Raw genomic sequence first — 14,606 nt, forward strand, 5'->3', positions numbered from 1 at the left:
GCAGAGATTAACCCTCTCTGTGACTACTGTACAGGGATCTACATTTATGCAACTTTTGTACTTGTATATACAGGCTGACCACCGATTATCCGGGACCTGATGCTGCTCCACCTCCTTTAATCCAGACACATCAGGTGTTGGGGCAAGGTAGTATTGTTAGGCTGATCACCTAATAGTAAATGCCATGTTGTACCCACTCCCTACATCCATCCTGTCTGTTTTTCCCAAACACCCACCCTCACTAGTCTCTACTCCCACCTTCCCTCACTGTTTCCTGCAACCTTCCTTACTGCTCCCTACTCCCACACTTTCTAAGTGCTCCCTACTCTCATTCTTCCTCACTGCTCTCTACAATGACCCTCCCTCACTGCTACCTCTTTTGCTGTTCCCTGCTACTCTCATTGCTTGAAACACCCACAATCCCTGCTGCCTACTGCGATTCCATCGCGGGATCCCAGGAATAGCCGTTTTTCAATCCCAAATTCCAGGATTGAAAAAAAAATGGCCAGGGAATTGGTCTCCTTATTGGCAAGGCCCTGCATGCTCACTTTACAGATCAGAAATCTCCAATTGATGCTTTATGAAGCACATTCCAGCTGTTGGGTTCCATGCAGTGTATCTAAAAATAATAAGAACCGTAGCAATACATAGTGTTTAATAAAGGCTCTTACCTACGGAACAGTCACTTCCCATAAAGCCTTCATTGCAGACACATTGTCCATTAACACATTGGCCATTGGGGCGACAATCGACAGCGCATTTCTTTTCTTTGCAGTCCAGGCCGGTATAGCCTTCGTTACACTGGCAGGATCCGTCGACACATCGACCATGTGGACTGCAGTCAACCGGGCATTTCTTCTTTCTGCATGCTGGGCCTGTGTACCCTTCCGCGCACTGGCAGCCACCGTCAACACAGGTACCGTACAAGCCGCAGTCATAGGGGCACTTTTTCACGCTGCAGTCCACACCAGTGAAGCCCTCTGCACATTGGCAGACGCCATCGATACATACCCCATTTCCACCACAATTGCCTGGGCAACTCTTTGTAGCACAATCAGGTCCCTCCCAGCCGTCATCGCACTGACAGTAACCTAGTGCCGGCACATACTTCCCATTCCCATTGCAGTTGTTTCCTAAAAGTAAAGGAACGAAACACAAATGAATAAATAGCACTATGTGATACTACTAGTAAAACAGGTCACACAGTGCTGCTATAATTTTACATGGCCACAAGCAAAAGCCAAAATGTAAAAGAAACATACAAAAAACGTTATCACAGAGTTGATGAGCAAAGTAATAATGACTAACATAGTAAGTTGTGGTGTCACGAGTGGGATGCTGACTGCAGCGGCTGTCAGTGCCAGCTCCACTGCAGTTACGTGAGCTGGGTGCTGCAGTGTGACATTATCTTGCAGCACCTGGCTCCTGTCACTAAGAAGGAGCCAGCTGCACAGTCAGAATCTCATGGGGCAGCCCAGCATCTCCAGGGATTTCCCAGAGTGATGCAACCAGGGGGCTTTTGCTTAGCCACAACCCCATAACCTCCAACTGTAATGTTTTAGCCGGTACAGTACCATTTTTTTTATGGTTTGTACCGGCTAAAATCAATGTCCCCTGTTGTACCACTTTTCAACTCCCTCCTCCCCCGAAGCAGCACTGCTGCCTCCTCAGGCTCCGGCAAGTCCAGAGCAATGGGACAGCAACAGCAGCCACCAGCCCCATCTTCCCCCTTCCACCCCACTGCCTGCAGCACCTGCTCCAGCCGGACACCTCTCCCCGCAGTCCAGACATGCCACCGATCTATGAAAAAGATAGGAAAAGGACGACATGGCCACACCCCTTTTACTTGTGGCACACCCCCTTTACCAGTGACCATGCCTCTCCCTCAATTTGTAGGGTATGAAAGGTTTGCGGGGTTGCATACGCCTTTTCAATAAAACGTGCAGGGGGTTGTCTATTGGCCGCATCGGGTGTCACTGATCCTGATAGCACCACTGGCTCCGCCTACTGGTTTTCCATTTACAGAGCTGACTCAGTCATTGCATCTTAGAAAATAGAGGTGACACTTCCTGGTGGCTCCTGTAGTCTACTGCTGCGTCTAAGGATGCAGCATTGGATCACTCTACATGAACATTGGCCATCCTGAATGAACCTCCAGTTACTCAGGATGGCCGATGATTGCACACAGTCTGCGTCTCGGCACACCCAGAAAATTGGGATGACACACCCCTGATTTTTGTGATGCTGTCTGTCACCACCCCTTTCCACATCTCTAAATAGCAGCAGCTTTTCAGTCATGTTGCAGCATAGAGGACACTGCGACCGTCATCTCAGTCAGGGATCTGCACATGGGCAGCACAGATCCGCATACGCAGATTTGCAAACATCACAGATGTACGCAAAACATCGGGTTTGCAAACATCTCTAAATCTAGCCCTCAGATCCAAGACCAAACTGTAGACAATTTAGCATTAACAGAACTCTAATCTTGTACTCTTAAACTGGCGGATCGGGCCAAGAAAGTGAAAAGTGACCAAACTGCATGTGTTTGATATCTGATCTGATGTGCGGTCGAAGACCGTCTGTGCTGCACATCTGACCTCGGCTGTGCTGCACGTCTGGCCTCCAACTCGAACAGCCTTTCGGCAGTGCAGAATGAAAATGCATGCAATATATCAAGGGGCGTTGCATAGTGTGCCTTGACAGAAGACTAAAGTTGCCCAACGGATGAAAAGTGTCAAATCTAATGTGTTTCAGCTCTGATTCCGATCCATTGTGCAGTCCCGTGCCCATTGGATCGGAGCCGAAAATCACAAGAGATGAACTTAAGGTTTATCGGATGCACAGCCCTTGCTGGGATCGCATGTAATATACTGTATGCAAAAGGACAGCATACGATGTATAGTACGCGATCCTGCTGCCCAGCAAGCTTCTAGGGCGATTAAAGGGAAATCGTCAGTGTATGGGCACCTTTACAATGATTTCCTCCGGCAGTTAAACTTTCATTAGTTTATATGAAGAAAACTCTGTTACTGTTCAGAGAACACGGACTTACAAAAAATAAAAAAGTTAAATGAAAAAATATGTTCATTATGAATTCTTTTCTATTAAGGTTTAAAACTGTCATCGGGTTAGCTCTGGTAATTGTGAGATAATCAGGAGCAGAAAGAAGAACAAGTATAGATAATTAGAAAGTATCATTAACACCTGTAATTCAAGTGGTACCCAGAGTCCTTTGCAAAGACAGAACACCACTGCAGGAGCCAATTAAATTGTTATTAAAGTGCATCCATTTAGAACTCTGGAACTGGAAGGCACATTGAAAAGAACACATATCTTTAATCAAGTATATTACAGTGCCAAGTAAGGAAGTTTGCTGAAAGCCTCCAGTACAGTATATTTGTTTTTTTCCATTAATTATGGTGCTTGGCATGAGGTTGCTACACCGGTTTATTTGTGAAATGTTTATTGTTGCAGAAAAATTAAAAGTTTTATGGGAAATGATGCTATATCTATGAGGTCTGCAAGGGATTTGAATGTGACTGCCTGAGAGATTTATAATATTTACAGTAATATAGTTTTTTTGTATTGCTGGAGTGTAGGTTGCAAAGATTTTTTTTTTCAGGTGCAAAGTGCCATCTTGTGGTGACTTTCAAAATTGCAGGAGAATAGTTTGCAATAATCATTGCATGAAGCGTTTGATAATTCCAGATAGGTAGATAATGTGCAATAAAGGTTATTGAGAGAAATCCTGGAAGATCGGTTTGCTAATGTCTATATATTTGCTTGTCGGTTTTGCTGACAGATGTCGGAAGACTTAAAATACATTTCTGAAAAAGAAAATAAGAGAAATCTTTCTGTAACATTTTCTGCAGCAGAATGGTGCTGGTATTATATAACTCAGTGTATGGCTAAGCAACAGTATACAGACTCTACACTGCTGTGCGTAAGGTGGGTGGGGGAATCTGAACTCGACTATAGATCAGGCAGTAACGCATATTGGCCCTTATTCTGGTTGATTCGGTCCCTGGCGTGTTCGCACCTAGGACCCTGCGTAACTATGTACATATTCTCATATGCACATGTGTAGGACTTCTGTGTGGGCACCTTTGGAGACTTGCATAGTCTTTGTGGTGCACGCATGGGGGGGGGTGTGTGATGGAGGCAGGCAGGGGGCGTACCCACGCTGGGTATACCCACGCTGGGTGTACCCAATGCTGGGTGCACCCAGGAAGACGCTGGGCATCCCCATGCAAACACAGGCCGTGGGCAGGTAGCTGATGTCACAGGACGTTAGCCGCCCACCCGGTTCTCAGACCAGGACACCACAAGTCTAAAACAGCAGAGACCAGGGCACGTGTGAGGCCTGTCAGCCACTTACTTGTTGCACTTCCCAAATTAGTGGCCCCATTCCCCTCCTGTCTCCCACACAAACAACGGTACTTGTGTAGTTTCTAGCCTAATGTAGTCAGCGTAATGTCTCCGTGGCAGCCCTGCGTAGTTAGTGTAGTCAGCGTAGCATTCCCGCGGCAGCACTAGTCACCTTACTGTCAGGCAGCGTAGTCACCGTACTGTCCCCGCGATATGCAGCTCTGTCCCCGGTAACCGCCAGATCCTCTGCGCTGGCGGATGCCGGCGGAGAAGCGATCATGCGGGCGCCGGCGGAGAGGCGCTCCATCTGCCTCAGACGCTTGTGTGTCTCAGTAATTCTTGAGGCAGGGTACGGCAGTCCTGCCCGTGTCCGCTTCAGGGAGACGGGGTAAGGGGGTTCGGTAGTGTGTGTGTATCGTGCGCAAAGGGGGGGGTGCGGCGCAAGTGCGTCTCATGCACAATAAAGGACGCATTTGCTAGTGCTCCATGTTACATACTAGCAAATGCCTCCTTTTGAAACCCCCACTATCCACGCCAGCCCGAAGCGTGACAGGGACGATACGCGACTACGTAACTGCCGCCGTGAAACTACACAAGTACCCAAACAACGTTAGCCGGTTTACCCGATGCTGCAAATACTTATCTAAAGTGGGCGCCCATCTATATGCATTGAGACATCTGTTAAAGGCTCCACTGTGGGATGGATGGGGATTTTTGTGATATTTGTCTGAAGGTTTGGGGTCTGTGGTTAATCTTAGTGGGGAGGGGGGGGGGGTATTATGTAACATGTGGAAGTTTGAGGTTTGTCACAGCAGCTTAAAGGTCTGGGGGCCGCCAGACTGCCAAGCATATTGAAAGCAATGGCTTCCACACAGGAGTAGTGATGTATTAATCCTGCTTATTTTGGTGTCGGTTACATATGATTTAGTGCCATCCATGTGAGGTCACTTCTAGAAATTTTTCCAGGGCCACTTTCAGTTCTCAGTACACCCCTGGCCTCCCTCTATTTCCAGTCAGTCCAGACCCTGGAAGTAGAATTTGCATGAACTGGTGTGATTCCACAGATATAGTCACTAGATTAAGGTGCCATTCAGCTAAATTATGGAAGGGGGGAGGGATTCAAAATCACGTCACTAGATGGCGCCAGTTAGCAGTAATTAAATTGTTTTGCGGTTGGGGCACCCAGCAGCCACGGAGGTCACTTTTTTTTCTCTCACTCTCCAGAGTTGCACAAAATAATATTCAGCACTTTAGGTGTCTAAACAACAGACTTTTTACATTTAGGGACCATTTCATCAAAATTGTACCACTGAGACAGGCTGAGCAAAGGAGTCGCGGTGGTCTGTCAGAAAACAACAGAGGATAAGAGTGGGGGCAAAATGCCAATGTTGCCATATTTCCATTATTTCCTGCTACTGCATAAAACAAGGAAAAACGGTACTTGTTTCCTAGCACGGCGCCCCCGATATTGATTGTATTACATCTTATACCATCACATCGCATGCAATATAGCTGCATGCGATGCGATTTTTGATTGTACAAGCACCCTGATGGGTGCTTTTAATGTTAAATGCACCCCCATTGGCAACGCCACCCCCACTATCAACACCAACCTGAAGCGTGGCGAGCGCAGCAAGCCCGCGAGGGGCGGCGGTACGCGTCCTCCGACCTTTTCATACCCCCACTATCCATGTCGGCGTGGAGTTGATTTTAGATAGTGTGGGGAGCGCAGCGAGCCACCGAGCCCGAAGTGTGGCGAGCGGACACGGATTACTTTACATGTATTGTGCGTCCCCTTGCAGGGCTCGCTTCGCTCGCCGCGCTTCAGGCTCGGCTCATATTCCGCGTCCCATCGCGGGCCTCGCTGCGCTCGCCGCGCTTCGGGCTCGCTGGCTCGCTGCACTTGCCACACTATCTAAAATCAACTCCACTTAAAGAAGGAGTTTGGTTTTGCTAACCAACCAGAATCACCCCCCAATTCCCAAGTAGTTTCTTCATTGATGGAAACCTATTAGGAATAAATCACATGCATATTATCCAAGTAGCGCTAACAATGTGAGATTATCACAAAACTACAGAAAGATCCTTTTTCTCATTAAAACCAATGATCTCATTAGTTTCCAATCTACACTGATTACCACTGGAACATCAGCTTCTCCTTTTCTAACTATTATTATAGAATTAGTGAAAATAAATTGAGCACCGGGACTTCATTATAGTATATACTAAGGTTAACGTTTAGCGCAACACTATGAATATTGTTTCCAATACTATCTATAAGGTTCTTACATTGCACTTAGGGGCCTATTCAGACCCATTCGTTCCGGCACGAATTCGGCCCAAGCTGTTCGCTTCAGGAGGGGTGGAATTGCGACAGGGAGGGGGCGGCAGTTTGGCGCTAGACTGTGAGTATACAGTTTGAATCAGGCCCTTAGTATGTTATTGACATACAGAAAGGGACATAAGCACGCAACATAAAGAGTTCTAAATGAATACATTTATGAATTAGTTCTAATCTGGAAAAGCAATTACCATATGTTAATGAATTTCACAATGAGTAATGACCAGATGTAAAGTTCCACTGAGGTATAGTTCTTCGAAGCCATTTTGTAAGGACGTTGTTATATACAAGTGTTATGTTATCTCCTATTGTGCGGGCCTATCTGCAGGTAATGATGGAATTATTATTGCTGAGCAGTCATGAGATAATTCCCCACTATACGCAGTTACAGTTTAATTGACCTTGTAATCACCATCATATGGAGCTCACACCGTACCTGTGGGTGAAAATGAGTTTTGTCTGGTTAAGCTCAGTTTAATAGATCAGGCAATGAGGTTATTAGCAGAAAATTAAGTTTTCCTTTCCAGATAATGTACAAAAAATATTACAATAAGTTGCTGGTTATTAGTATTTCTCTTTCCTGAATGAGATTTATAGATGATGTATAAAATGTTATTTTAAATGTCTGATATCTCGTTTTTGGTTACTGACATTTAGAAGGTCAGTATGTCAAAAAACAAATGTTGACAGGTTCTAAATATGGACATACAGGATGTCGACACAGTCATTAGTTTGATGCGAATCAAGGTCAACGCATTAAAAATGCATTAAATACATTTAACATGTCGACACCAAATGATCAACATATTTTTTATTTTATTTTTAGGGTTAGGTTTAGTGTCAACGTTGGGGTAAAATACACAAAGAATATGTTGTCATTCTGGTGTCGACATGTTAAAGGGAGATGGGTTTGACTCCCACCATGGCCCTAACTGTGTGGAGTTTGTATATTCTCTCTGTGTTTGCGTGGGTTTCCTCTGGGTGCTCTGGGTTCCTCCCACATTTCAAAAATATACAGGTAGATTAAATGGTTCAACAAAATTAACCCTAGAATGTCTGTGTGAGCGTGTATGTACGAAATATAGATTGTAAGCTCCACTGGGGCAGGAACTGACGTGAATGCTCAAATATTCTCTGTAAAAGATTCTGACTGTCCACTTTGAGAACCTGAATGACAATCTTATGAACGTCGATCAGTCCTATCACACCCTTGTTATCTTTAATAACTTTTGACTATGAAATGATGAATATAGATCTTGAGTCAGTACTCTCTTTTTGGACTAAATCGTACCCATTTCCAATGTTCCCGTAATTAAGTGAAAATTCCCTAAACAATTGCATGGCATATGCATTACATAGTGTGTCACCAGAGAGGCACTGTAGTGACTGAGATGCATGGTCTCAGTAAGGTACAAGGCATGAATGGGTGGTGGCTACTAAGATGCATTCGATTGGACCGTCTTATGGGCGTGTTAGGGCAGTGTCACGAGCTCAGATGTTTACTCGCTCACATTGGAGGCCATGCTATGAAGAAGAATCTGCACCTGACTTGGGACAGGTTCAAATTTTGATGGTTGCGCCTGCAGGCTCTCAGTTTTTTTTTGTTTTTTTTTAATAAGATTTATGGAAGAGGGGATGTTGCCCATAAGAACCAATCAGAATCTACTTACTTATTTAGCACCATCTAGAACAGGCATGTCTAGCTGTTGTAAAACTACACATCCCAGCATGCCTTGCCATATAGGTTTAGCATACCCTAATAGCAAATCTGCGGCAATGCATGATGGGACCTGTAGTTTTACAACAGCTGGAGGGCCATAGTTTGAGGTGCCGGACGGCTCCCCGACAGTCGGGATTCCGACAGTCATTACTCCGACTGCTCGCCACTGTGCCCGCAGCGTGGTGAGAGCAGCGTGGTGAGCGCAGCGAGCCCGCAAGGGGCTTAATTGCGCTCCCCCCCCCCCCCCCCCCCCCGCTGTGCATCGGAGAAAGGACTGTCGGAATCCCGACTGTCGGTGTGTCATACCACACCCCATAGTTTGGACATGCCTGATCTAAACGATAATAGATATAATCTGATTGGTTGCCCATAGCAACAACCCATGTTTAATAGAACTCCCATCTTGGTATAAAAAAAAACTCAGAATGGGCATCCCAGCCCTTGTACAGTCAAGCGCACACTTATACACTGGGGAAGCGCTGAGGCAGCATTAACACAGGGTCATAGGCAGGTATTCAATGCTGTTTGCGAGTGGTGACAGCGAGCAGAGCTTCCTGCTCGCTGTCACCACTCACCCTGACAGCATTCAACACAGCCTCCGCATCCGCCAATTCCCCCTCGCTCCGTTTTTTGAGCGAGGGGGAATTGGCGGATGCGGCTCCAGAAGCAGCGAGACCCGCGGCTAAAAACTGCGAGTTTTCTGCAGCAGCCGCGGGTCTCGCTGTTTTGGGGAATTCTCGCCGTCCTGTGAATTTCCCAAGGACGTTGAATAGAGCGAGCGGCCGGCGCGGGGGTTAAACAGCGAGGACCGCTGGTTTTCAGCAATCCTCGCTGTTTAACCCCCTCGCCGGCCGCTCGCTGCGGCATTGAATACCCCAGATAGATGCTACTATGGCAAAGACACTAAAGAGGTCGCTGTAGCGTGTCACTGAGCCGGCCCCATCTGTTCCTGGGGTTCTGTATCTCAATTAATTTTTTTTTTATTCCTCTACTAGGGAAATAGATAAACATATTTCTTGGAATACAGATTAGCCGGCACAGAGCAATAACCTCACAGAGAATCAAGTATTAAACAATTCAGACATCTCTTCCAGTGGAATTGTTGGGAACCTCCTGGGACTGTAACTTATGTTGCTGATATTCTGCTGCCTTGGCGCTTCTCCCCCTAAGTTACAGCAGGCAGAGGGTGATCCCAAAGAATTTAAATAAACCACTATACAGCACTACATCAGCCACAGTTATAATGCAGGAATTCCGCTGGCTCACCAGCTGCAACCAATCAGTGGAAGTCTCTGCTGCAGCTATGTAAACATGGCTTCTTCTACAAACCACCTTCCAGGTCACTGTTTAGTAATACTAAGCTGTGCTACATCCTCCAATACAATCTTGGCTATCCCTGACTCCAAACCTGTGCCTATGATCCTGACCTTGACCTATTTTTGGCTCATGAAGTCTGACTTTTTGGTTTGTGCCACGATTATGCCCATTGCTATATCTAGTATATTCTGTTGCTAATCTCACCCAGTGACTACTCATATTGCAGCATCATTTAGTGGTTAGCTTTAGTGTCAGGGTCAGGCTAAAATAAGCAAAAATAAGTTGTAATTTTGGTGTCGACATATTAAAAAGGAAGACACTTTGAATGTGCTTACATGTTAAAATGTCTACCAAATTGCATGTCAACATTTTAGCTGTTGAACTAATGATCTTGGCAAGGTTCTAACTTTCGGCATTCTGACTTTTGATATTCAGAACCTTCAGGTGTCGACATACTGCATGACAAACTTCTGAATGTCGACCAGTCATAACACAACCTTGTTACACCTTTGATTATGTGTAGATCATGAAATTATGACTTTTTATAGATTGTCATAAAGTCGGTATTCTGGGCCTAATGGTGAGTCGTACCCAATGCCGATGTTCACGGAATTGAGTGTTTTTCGGTACTACATGCGCAAAATTCCCTGAAGACTTGCATGGCATATGCATTATATTGTGGTCCTTATTCAGATCTGAGCTCAGTACAAATTTGTTCTCAAAATGGGCAAAACCATGTGCACTGCAGGTGGGGCAGATATACCATGTGTAGAGAGAGTTAGATTTGTGTGAGTTATTTTGTTTCTGTGCAGGGTAAATACTGGCTGCTTTATTTTTAGACTGCAATTTAGATTTCAGTCTCAACACACCCCACCCAAATCTAACTCTCTCTGCACATGTTACATCTACCCCACCTGCAGTGCACATGGTTTTGCCCATTTCAGGAACAAATTTGTACTGCGATCCGATCTGGATAAGGACCTGTGTGCCACCAGAGAGACATAGTGGGGACTGAGCATGGTCTCAGAAAGGTTCTGGGCGGTGACTGAGAGGCGGCTACTCAGATGCCTGGAATTGGAACAACGTATGGGCGTGTTATGGCAGTGTCAGGATTGTGTGGCATAACTGGCTGCAAACTCGGACGTTTAACTGTACACATTGGAGGTCATTCTATGATGAAGACTATACACACAGTATTGGACAGGTTCAAGTTTTGATGGTTACACCGCCAGCCGCTCAGAGTGGGCATCCCAGCTCTTGCGCAGTTAGATTAGATGCACACTTTTACACCAGTGGAAGGGCTGATGCAGAATTAGCATAGGGCCACAGATGCTGCTATAGCAAAAGACACTAAAAAGATCCCTGTAATGTGTGGCTGTACTGGCCCCTGTGTGTCCTGGACATTCTGTATACATACTGGTCTCACTGCAGTCCTATATGCAGTCCTATATGCAGCAGCTGGCTGTTCGCACTGGTGCCGCTCTGTGTTCTAAGTCTGTGCATAAAGGCACTTCCCCGCAGGTTGCCATTCTCAGAGATTCCACTCCAAAGGCTAGTCATCAGACCCCCCTCAACTCCCAAGTCACCTGACTGCTACAACAAATCATCTTAAAGTCAACCCTATAAATTCTGTTCCCTGTGTTGGTCAAATAGCCAGTAGGATATCGCTTTTATTGAAGTCAATGCTGTGCACTCTGCAAATCAGTGTCTCTACGGCTCCAGTACATACGACCCTTGAGGTTTCAACTTCCATGTATCAAGTGTTACTTCCTCTAAGATTCAATCTGGTAATTGGGACTTGCTTCCACCATTAGTCTAGTTCCAGTCCAGCTTCCTGCACTAGTCCAGTTCCAGATAGGCTTTCAGCACTAATCCTGATCCAGTCTGGTATTAAGCTCTTCCAATTCCAACCCGGCTCCAGACACTAATACGGTTCCGGGTGCTCACCAATCCTTATCCAGTCTCGTGAGCATCTCTAGTATATCTTAGTGCACAATAAAGTAGTTGTCCTCAGCGAACCGTCGGAGCAACTCTGTTCCCAGACATCGCTCTCACACTCCAAGAGAAAGAGGCTATATCAGTACCATACGCCAATCCAGACCAAACCACGCCCTGAGGTGTGACACTAAGGGGTAAATTTACTAAGTTGGGAGTTATTGGAGATGGGATGTTGCCCATAGCAACCGATCAAATTCTATTTATCTATTTAGCACCTTCTAGAAGATAATAAAAATAATGTGATTGATTGCCCATAGCAACTTCCTGCAGCATCATTTAGGTACAGATTTATCAATGGAGATGTTGCCCATAGCAACCACTAAAAGACTAACTATAATGTATCTAACGCATTCTATAAAAGCTAGAACCTGATTGGTCTCCACGTGTCTCCTATAGAAGGTGTGATAAATATCTTACTAAATGAATGTAATATGCACAAGTATTGAGAAAGGGTCAACATTTTATTCTACTGAGTTCAGTGATAGAAATGTTTCCAGCGATTTGTTTTAACCTGTCTGGTAATGAATCTACAGCGTCGTTATGTCCAGCAATGTCTGAGCGACGATAAATCACTGGGAACTAGTGAACACGAGCAAAAGATGTGTAATTCCGGTTCCATTAGGTTTCAGCTCTGATTTTGTAATTAGGATCCCAGTGTATTGGGATAATATCTAACGAGTATGAAAGAGAAATAGGATTGGTAACACATCTTGGGCCTTATTCTGATTGACTCGGATTGAATTCGCAGCCTTGCAAGTTGATCAGACGGTGGACAGGGCGGGCAGGTGACATCCTGCCTGTCCGTCACAGCCTCATTAGCCTGTGAACGCCCAGCGTTCTCATGCGTTCCCATATGCTAACGGGGCTGCCCGGCAGCATCCCCCCTCGGCGAGTAGGGTGTGTGCACCTGGCGAACTGAAAGTTCGCCAGGTGCACACAGATATTAAACATGCGCAGACACTAAACATCGGTCACACGGAGGCAGGGCCGGGGCTAAGGTGTCCGGCGCCCTCCTGCAAACCATACATTTTGCGCCCTTTCACAGTGCCATTGCAACAAGCTGCAGCCCGATTGTGGGAGTATATGCAACATGCGATCCTATGGAGGATCTCGGGTGCATGTACATGTATGCATACACCATCTCAGTACTGCGTCCGCAAAATGTTGCAGGCACTAAAGGTGCCCATACACGCTGCGAGAATCACGTTATGGGCTAGATCGCATCGCACGGCATGCATGCAAAGTGTGTGCGATGCGATCCTAAAGCAGTACAAAAAGCATACCTCCCAACTGTCCCGATTACAGCGGGACAGTCCCGATTTTCGGGTCCTGTCCCGCTGTCCCACCCGCGGCAGGCATTGTCCCGCTGCGGGGGGTGGCAGTTGGTAGACCCCCAAATCTAATAGAATAGACGCTGTGCGTATGAAAATGAGTTCGCGGCCAATTAGCATAAGCCGCGCCCTCATTCGCCGTGCGAGTGTCCCTATTTCATTTCATCAGAAGTTGGGAGGTATCCAAAAAGTATGTGCAGCACATTACACCCCTTTCGTGACTGAGGGGAAAAGGAGGGGAGAGAAGGAGGAGATGGGAGAAGAGGAGAGGAGATAGAGGGGGCGGAGTGTTGAGGACTGGCAGTGGCACTGGCACAGCACACTGAGAAGAGGGAAGGGAGGGGAGGCGGCGCTGCTGCCTATTCGTCATTTGAATGACAGCTGACAGGCGCAGGGAGCAATGGGTAGGGGGAGGATTTGGACAAGACATGTCATCCAGGCATTTACAGACAGCGCTACATGCCTCAGCGCAAGTGTCTGTGAGGAAGAGGGGGCAGGTCGCAGGAGGAGGACAGTGTGTGCGCGGTGCAGGGAGCTGCTCAGCCTCTCCATACTGCCGTCCGCTGTCAGACAGGCACTGCGGGCGGCGTGCAGGAGGCAGTGACAGTGAGGGCTGAGGCAGCTGAGGCAGAGCAGGGAGGGAGACAGCGCCTTTTCAGCATGGCGCCTCCCTGCTTTGCAGGAGCTGCTGAGTGGGTAGCGCCGGCCCTGCACGGAGGACCGAATGAATCAAAATAAGGCCCCTTATCTCATGGCCACTTTCATTGCAGGTTCTTTTGGATATTTTCCATGAAAAGGAATTCTAAGAAGCTGATAGAGCTCAATAAAGGGAAATGAAGATGACAAATTAATTGAAAGGTTTGCAAAACCCAACTAAATTTACACGTTAGAGTGTCTAAATTTAGATGCACCCTTTGTTAGCGTCAAAACCCTTTGTTAGCGTCTAAATTAAGACGCAACAGCGCCTAAGCTACAGCGTCTAAATTTTGACGACCCCTTTGTTGGCGCGGTTTGTTGGGGTGTCTACTTTAGATGCCCCCTTTGTTAGCTGTGTGCCGGGCTGGCTATTTCTCTGTGAAACTACAAGTGCCACAATGACCTGTCAGCGCTGGGCTGCCGCGGAGTCAGCGTAGCGCTGCTGCCGGTTCTACGCTGATAACGTAGCTTAGAGAAGTAAGGCAGCCCGGTGTGCCGGGGTGTCTACTTTAGACGCCTCTTTGTTAGCGGTGTCCCGGGCTGTCTATTTCTCTGTGAAACTGCAAGTGCCACAATGACCTGTCAGCGCTCGGCTGCTGCGGAGTCAGCGTAGGACGCTGATAGCGTAGATTACAGAAGTAAGGCAGCTGGCGAGCTGCCAGGATTCAAACAGTTGCAACACTGATAATGTAGCTTAGAGAAGTAAGGCAGTCTGGCAAGCTGCCAAGATTCAAACACAGAGTGGCGCGCGCTGCCGCCTTGAAACTAAACAAGTACCCATCAATCTCATGTGTCTAATCCCTGCGTTTGTAGCCGATGCCACCAAATCATT

General features: G+C 46.7%; 1 protein-coding gene across 1 annotated transcript in view; it reads right to left on the reverse strand.

Moving 5' to 3' along the window:
- Positions 1-14,606, reverse strand: part of LOC146026523 (tenascin-N-like) — a 79,247-nt gene that overhangs the window by 49,253 nt on the left and 15,388 nt on the right. Inside the window, exon 3 of the mRNA XM_083157281.1 lies at positions 672-1,133. Within this exon, the coding sequence (XP_083013407.1) occupies positions 672-1,133 (462 nt within the window). The remainder of the gene's footprint in view (positions 1-671; positions 1,134-14,606) is intronic.

Source organism: Crinia signifera, chromosome 8 (genome assembly GCF_055691185.1).
Source record: "Crinia signifera chromosome 8, ASM5569118v1, whole genome shotgun sequence".
Taxonomy (NCBI): Eukaryota; Metazoa; Chordata; class Amphibia; order Anura; family Myobatrachidae; genus Crinia; species Crinia signifera.